This window comes from Stenella coeruleoalba (genome assembly GCF_951394435.1).
Source record: "Stenella coeruleoalba genome assembly, chromosome: 2".
NCBI lineage: Eukaryota > Metazoa > Chordata > Mammalia > Artiodactyla > Delphinidae > Stenella > Stenella coeruleoalba.
Window position 1 is genome coordinate 80,114,741 of NC_137147.1, and position 8,256 is coordinate 80,122,996.

At 39.9% G+C, this 8,256-nt stretch overlaps 1 protein-coding gene across 3 annotated transcripts in view; it reads left to right on the forward strand.

The window, feature by feature from the left end:
• Window positions 1–7,901, forward strand: part of CDIN1 (CDAN1 interacting nuclease 1) — a 219,523-nt gene extending 211,622 nt beyond the window's left edge. The window contains exons 11-13 of one of the 3 annotated variants that reach the window (XM_079912235.1): window positions 3,248–3,317; window positions 3,590–3,683; window positions 4,335–7,901. In XM_079912235.1, the coding sequence (XP_079768361.1) occupies window positions 3,248–3,317; window positions 3,590–3,683; window positions 4,335–4,423 (253 nt within the window). In that variant the 3' untranslated portion in view covers window positions 4,424–7,901. Of the gene's footprint in view, window positions 1–1,064; window positions 3,065–3,247; window positions 3,318–3,589 lie in introns of those variants that run through there. The other 2 variants (XM_079912234.1, XM_079912236.1) reach the window with 2 other exon arrangements.
• Window positions 7,902–8,256: the final 355 nt, after the last annotated feature.

The following is an 8,256-nucleotide window of genomic DNA, read 5'->3' on the forward strand; positions in this document are numbered from 1 at the left end:
AAGGAAAAAGCTTTTTGGCCTAGCGTGGTTCAGCCTGCTGTAATGTCAGAATACAGAAAGCAGTTCTGTTTTTAGACATCCTTTTACTAACCCAACGTTCATAATTTATGCTTTCACTGTAAAATTCCTGCAACACGACACCAAAAGTAGAGCTGCCCTTTAATTAAGTACTCTCGGTAGGAAAAACGTGAAACTGATGTGCAAAACATCTCTGTGTGCACAGTGATTGATAGTGATTACATCGTTATGAACCCAGCCTAGAGGTCTCAACTTCCTGCTGGCTACTTCCTGAGTGAGCCGCTAACCAAATTGGAGATAATTCGGAGGCACAATTTAGAAACATTGAGGTTTCAAGCCTCCATCTGTCTAGACTTTTTCAGAACTCTACATGGCATTATTCCTTACTTTCGTGATGAGAACCTACGACCAAATTTCATGCCATGTTCACGCTTAGAGAGGCTGTAATGCAGAGAGTGAAGGGGCCGAGAGAACTCTTTGCAGGATCCCAGTTGTCATATGGGTTTGTTTTTTGTTTTTAAGACTAGAAAGAATGAATGACAGAAGGAACTTCTGGCCCTATTGGTACGTGAATAGAGCATTATAGCCAGAAGAAGACCTTGAGCTGTTGATTTTTTTAAAATTATTTTCCAAATATTTTTTTTTCCTTAGTTGAAAATAGGTAGGTTTAACTTTTAAAAGAGTGCCTCTAAATGTCAAGAGGCTAAAATCCCAAGCCTGGTGCTGCCCAAACCAATGCTGTTTCTACTCTGCTTTTGTCCTTCATCAGCTAAGTCGTCACAACACCTGACTGAGGGGTAATTAGAGTAGTGAAATAGTTCAGGTTCCTTGAAAGAAAGGTAACAAATCCGTCCAAGGCAGTGACACTTGCATGAAAGAAGCTCTTTGGTGTAAGTTCAGCTACTTTCAGTCATAATCGTAGCAACCGAAACAAAAACTTCGTACGATAAAGTCATTTAATCATCTTATCCATGCTTCAAAGATTACCTTTTTTCTGGAACTGTGTTGATACTATGTGTGCATGTTATTTTCTCATGTTTTTGCAGGTTTGGGCCAGGCTTAGTCATCTACTGGTACGGATTTATCCAGGAGCTAGACTGTAACCGGGAAAGGGGCATCCTGCTCCAAGCCTGTTTCCCCACCAACATCGTCACCTTATGCCATAGCATTGCTTGACCCTGATGGTCCTGGAAGAGAAGCTGGGAGGAAAAGATGAATCCGGAAGCAATTTTACTTTCCTGCAGTGTAAACTCCTGGCAGCATCTGCCCTGAACTTCAGCTGAACTCTCGCTGCCCGTGGTCACACCACTACCTCTTTAGACAAACATATCAAGAGTTTCTGTTTTCCTTCACCCCTTGCTCATGTGAACAGCCAAGAACTACAGACACAGCCCACTCATTATCAGCATTTCTGTCTCTGTCAAACAGTTAGTTTATAGATAGTCATAATCTTTCTTCCTTCCGGATGGTTTCTCCTTATATACTGAACAAAAGAAAAAATGTGGAGACTGAAAGGTGTGATTTTTCAATTTTCCTCCCAGTTACTGAATCGCCCTCTTATTTTTTTTTTTTTTTTTTTTTTTTGGTAAGCCTCCATTCATTCTCTCTCCCTCCCCCTTTCCCTTCATGTACACTCACAGATACCCAGGGTTGCGTTACTGTCATGGAATAACCTAGCACAGTCCCAGCAAAGCCGGAATCATGAAGGCTGCAACTAGATTTTCGCTCTCACCTGCAAGGGCAGACCTTGCTGGGAGCCTGCGTTTGTTTTGTCCAGTCTTTATGGTTTCCTGACTTCTATGGCAGTAAGCCAAGCTGAAAAAAATATACTTGATGAGAATTTCCTCTTTCTATAATACTTATTTGAGCACCAAACATTTTCCATTTATCTCATTTAAAAGCATGAGTTACGTTGTGTCTGGAAACCACACTCCTTCTTTGGATTGGGGGCTGAGGGCAGACGACTGAAGCTGGGTGCCAGCCTTGACGAGAGTTTATTTTTAAACGTAACTAGTTGTCAGTATGTATGGTAGTCAGTATTTTTATGAGTAAAATTTTTCAAAAGCGCATTCTGTACTCTGCTTTGTATCTGCATTTTATACCGCATAATTATATAACACTCAAATAATTTAGGCATTAGGATTGTTCGGCTTTGAATGAATTAAGTGTACCAAAAATAAACCTAGAGCAATTTTCAAGTAAGCAAAAGAAGTTTTGTATTTGTTCACTTTCACTTATTCACTTTTTCTACTGCAAACCAAATTTCAATCTAAAGGAAAACATCAGTAAATTCATTATAAACCTATCTTTTAGGAAGGTGAAAAATTAATCCATACGCAAAAATGTACTTAGTAAAATATTTGCCCTCATGTTGACAAAACATAATATTCTTTATAATGTTGAATGAGTTTGGAAATATTAGTAAAAATGTAACTTTTACAAACACCTTCAAGTTACATACATTGCTTGGTTCTTTCAAAAGACTAAATGTACCATTTGTACTTTGTTCATTTTGTACCTAAGAAGATTTGCAGAAATCTGCCTACTGCCTTTCCTTTTGAAGGACACAAACATGTCAGGTTCAGGCATGGATTTTAGCTCTGTTGCAAGTTGCATTAAACAAAAAAGAAAGAGGAAGAAGATGAAACAGTAAGGCGGCATCAGGCAAACTTCTGTTTCAGTGTAAAATTCACCATGCAGGTTTCATGAGTAAAATAGAATGATTTGGAACCACTGCTGTTGTCTTGATACACACTCACACACACACACACACACACACACGCACACACACACATTTTAGACTAAAATGTTGTTAAAAGCAGTTTTCATGGCATGCTCTAAACTGCTTTTTCTTCTTTAGAAATAAATTACATTTATCTGCACAGATGTTGAAAACCCTGTTAAACCTTCGTCAAGAATTTGATTGTTTTATATTAAACAAATTTATGACGAAGGTGCACAAATACATTTAAAAAATGAAAGAGGTGCTTGCATTTCAGAATTTGGTCTTCAACTGGTGCCCTGACATAATGTGTTAGGAGAAGGTACCAGTGTTCTCTGGCAAGGGCACCACCTCCTCTTTATGAATGGGGTTTTAAAATCTGGCCCTGAAAAGTGGGGAAGGAACCAGCAGTAGACTGTACGTACTATGATAAAGTTACAAGTTATTTAAAACTAAGCTTTATTCAACATAAAAACTAATGTGATTATAACGTCTACTATTTTTCAGTTGGAAGAGTGTGGTGAGGGGCCTAGCGTTCCCAGACTGGAAGCTGAAATCCTCCTTGTTCCTCTTTTATGTAAGGAATACTCATCTGTGGTCTATCTGTATGTGTTGTTGGTTTACTTATTTGTTTTTTAAATTTAGACCATGTAAACATCAGCCCTAGAGGGTATACATGGGGTGACACCTTTTTTTTTTCTTTGCTCTCATCATTAGAACATGAACATTAAAAGTAAAATCTTGTGTTATGGAGCTTTCTGCAAACTGTGTTAATAAATTATGCCAAGTCAGAAAGCAGGAGTATATGCACGAACGTAAAACTAGATGCTGTTCTCTCTGCATATATAGACTTGCCCAGTGTCTGCTCTCACAAACGAGAGACCCTATTTGTTCGAAGCATGCAGAGGCATGAGCTCAGAACAAAGCGGATCCAGTATTTCAGGTGACTTCATAGACCCCACCCCATTTCCACCCAAAAAACAAACAAAGAACGGTGAGAATTCTTTTTTTTTCTTTTGCTTCAGGCGAGGTGTATGTCAACTCTTCTAACACTCCTAAAATCATATATAAAAGGGAGGCTCAGGGGTGCAGAGTAGAAAGCTGGATCTCCAGAGGGAATCATTTTCTTTTAAGCATCAGTGTGTGTACCTGCTCATTATTGGCAAGGCTTGATTCCACCCTGGAAGAAGATGATAAATTGTCCGTCTTTGGGGGGTGCATTCACTCATTGAAGCCTCCAGGGGATAGCTTAGAGCCCTGGATGAGGTCATCCACTAAATGGGCCCTGGGGGGGGCCTCACTAATTAATGCACAGCCCCCAAGTGAACAGTTAATTCACTCACCCCTCCCTGAGGAGCTACACCCAGTGTTTCCTTTCCTCTCTGGAACCAAGATAGCTGAGATGTCTGCTCTTTTTAACCTGTTCCGCCCTAGGACCTGGAGTTTCAGTTGAATTAGATCTTCCATGTGCTGTACTCCCCTCACTTCCTGCCTCTTCCTGGCTGTCCTCGCCTTCTCCTGCCTTTGCAGTTTCCTTCCACGTGGACACACGTTCCGCACTCTCTCACTACCCCTTGTCTCTTTTTCTCTCTAGAAAATGATCCCAGGACCAAAATGCAGCTCATCGGAGTCCTGATCCATATATTTTTTGGAGTCCAAGTTGGGGGAGAACAATTGACCTAAGCTCTCTGGGGAAAAGCACACCTAAGCATCTTTGGCATCTGAAGGTGATAAAACTTGTAACTAAGATATTACAGGGTCAAATATGGTCTGAGGTTTAGTGTGTCAGTAACTGTTTTGGCAAAAGGAGCCAAAAGAACATGTGAGGTTTACAGATACTTTCAGGCTGAATGGTGGTGTTCAGCTGATTAAAATTACGAATTTAAATAGTAAAATGTCTCTGTGATTTAGTTAGAGAATCACTCCTAGCTCGTTCATGTTGGGGGCAGCTTGCCATTTTCCATGTGATCTGCAAGTTGCCTCAAAAAGTATAACTATTTTGTGAATAGGACAGGAGGAGAAAATCTCCCAATTGGCACATTCTCAATTAGGGTCAAGGAACAAAGCCAGCTTAGCTAGAGAGGAAATAAAAGGCAAACAATAGGAGTTTGCCTGCACTGTCACCACTTATAGAGAGGTGCCTCTCTGGACCTGCCTGGGAAGTCACTCTCAGGTTAAGGAAGGGTCGCAGTGACAAAAGTTCGGACCATCTAATTGTATTACCCCAAACTAACCTTCCTATATATAGTAAAAACAGTCTGAAGATGTTTTATTAAGAACATGCCTGGATTTGAAAGATTAAGGAAAATGGAATTATGAATTAAATAATAACCAGAACAGCTTGGGTTCCCCTTGTGTTTTTCACTTTCCTGCTATTGTTTTGAATGTGGCTGTGAGACAAAGAGCTGCTTAGGTCAAGGACTATAAATTACAGTTTTCATACAATAGTCATCCACTAAAATGATTTCAAAGCTTGATCAAAGTACTTCAAAAAGACTTTTAAAACTTTTCCACAATGCAGGGGGAGGGGAAACGCTCATTTGATGCCTTAATTTGCTTCAGTCAGTCTAGCAGAGTTGCATCTTGGCGTCATACCTACTTTATATAAAATCCCACTCATTAGTTAAAGAAACCCAACTTGTTCTTATTGTTGTCTCACGTACAAGTAAAAAGGATTTAAGTTTCCATCTGGTTAACTAGCACAACTAAACCTTCGGAGACACTTGTAAGGAAAAGATGCACATAATCCTGCTTTAAAATAAGCATAACTTGACAATATTTAATCGTGATATGCAAGGTATTTAAGACTAACTCCCTGTCTTAGAATAAAGTGGATATCATTGGATTTAGTTGTCATCTTAATAATAGTCGTGATAATAGATAGATTTCATTTTTCATCTCTTTTCCCTCAACATGCATGTACCTGGAGCTGTCTCATGTTATAAGCAAGGATGATGGGAGGTACCCTAGTGGTAGATAAGCTAAGCAGATTCTAGGCCCAGCCATACATGAAGACAGTGTGGGATTGCTGCAACAATGCTTCTATGTCAGGTAATTTTTATTTTTTAAAAGGAAGGTCATTTGGAAATGCTGACATGAGATATAACCAAGTCAATTAAGTGATAACAATGGAAGTTCAGAGTTTAATTGAGGCCTGAACATGAAGCCACCAACCGTTAACCTAAAGCAGTGAATTCCCCTGGAAACACCCTCCGTTAAAAGCATTTCTAGAATAAATAGCACTTTTTTCTTTAAAAAAAAAAAAAAGCCTTTGTCATTTTTATATTCAACACAGATACAATCCGAAATTACAATTGAATGTATCTATAGGAGACTTTTTTTTTTTTTTTTAACGGTACGCGGGCCTCTCACTGTTGTGGCCTCTCCCGTTGCCGAGCACAGGCTCCGGACACGCAGGCTCAGCGGCCATGGCTCACGGGCCCAGCCGCTCCGCGGCATGTGGAATCTTCCCGGACTGGGGCACGAACCCGTGTCCCCTGCATAGGCAGGCGGACTCTCAACCACTGCGCCACCAGGGAAGCCCAGGAGACTCTATCTTTTAATTTTAATTGAAATTTCTTTTATAGGGCAAATCAAAATTTACATAATCCAAAGGACCTCTGTAGGAAACCATAGTTTTGTAAGTAAACCGAAAGTTGTAAACAAGGGCCTTTTATTTGATTGTGCCACATTTATCTCAATTGTTGACATACTTCTTTCTGTAGTTGTTTAATGGCAAGATGTCTGACTCGCTTGTAAGCTCCATAGAGTAGGAACTATATCTTGTTCCCCGCTCTAACCCCTAATAGCTAACAGAGTTCCTGGCACAGAGCAGGTGTTCAATAAATGTTGAATGCACAAATGAATGACTGTTAAATTTATATTAAATATGTTCTCACTTGCTTGCATTAAAGAAATAATTGGGCCTTTTTAATTTTAACTTTCTCATTTTCTTCAGCTGAAAACTGGGTGTATGTATTGGAATCGGAGAAAAGCATCATATATTTTGGTGTTAATTAGAGAATTACTTACTTTAGAAACCCTCAAAACCTAAAGTACAGCAGTTTCATCAACCAGACTATTTGATACTTAGTCTTAAGGGGAATTCATGTTCTTTCATTGCATTTGCCTTAAATTTAGCCTTAGTACCTTATTGTTTATCCAGTATATTGCTAAATTAACTCAAACATTTTAAAATCTTATCTTTGTTTCTCTTAAAAAAAAAAAGGCTTAAGGCTTATCTTTATCTTTATATTTCTATTTAAGAAACAGTTTACCCTAAAATCAAGTCAGGGCCCCAAATAAAATATGTTTTGTACACAGGTTTGGGGATATTCAGTGGAATTATTAGATTAACTGCAAATGGTGCTTTTAATTGCTCACTTTTATAATGCTGAGTTGATATCAGAGTGCTTCCTGGCCATAGAAGTGTCTGCTGGCTCAGGAGAGAAGGGTTCTTTGGTCATTTGCCAACAGGATCTGACTTGGGAGAGACACTGTCCATGAACTGCTCAGGGGGCATTTCCCTGTTAGTCATTAATTCAGAGTATATTATCAAAGGCATTTGGCATATTTCCTCATATTTTGAAAACTTATAACACAAAAGGAACTGGAATTTCCATGTTTCTCCTTTGCTCTCCCAGGACTTAATTTGTTGGGGCCGTTTTGGTGTGTGATTCCTTCTGTGAGTGTCTGGAGAGAACTGAAGCCCAGGACAGACGTCACTGTGATTGGGTCCTCTTTGGCTCTGTGGGATGTTTCCATCTTGTATTTCTAGCATTTAGACTCTTCAAGACACAAGTATTTATAGAGTTCCTAATGTGTGTTTAGAAGTGTTTGAGGTGCTGTGGGAAATTCAAAAATGTGCAATAAATGGTCTTTTTTTTTTTTTTTAAGATTTAATTTATTTTTGGCTGCGTTGGGTCTTCGTTCCTGCATGCAGGCTTTCTCTAGTTGTGGCGAGCGGGGGCTACTCTTCGTTGCGGTGTGCAGGCTTCTCATTGCGGTGGCTTCTCTTGTTGTGGAGCACGGGCTCTAGGCACGCAGGCTTCAGTAGTTGTGGCACGTGGGCTCAGTAGTTGTGGCTGGCGGGCTCTAGAGCACAGGATCAGTAGTTGTGGCGCACGGGCTTAGTTGCTCCGTGGCATGTGGGATCTTCCCAGACCAGGGCTCGAACCCATGTCCCCTCCATTGGCAGGTGGATTCTTATCCACTGTGCCACCAGGGAAGTCCCAAATGGTCATTTTTTTTTAAAATAAATCATTACTTGTCAAAATGAAAACAAAAGATTTGAAATTTTCAGGGAGGACAATTACAGGGTAATAAGGAAAGAGGCAAACCTATGGGGCTTTTAATAAGATATTTTACTTCTAGACTTCAGGCAGCAAATAGTTTTCTATTTGCTTGTGGTAGCTGCATCCACTGCTATAGAGAAGGATTCTGAGGCCGAGTTCAGCTCAGCGGGAAATAGGGTTGTGATCAATTATGGGCACTAATCTTTGGAGTGGGCAGTGATC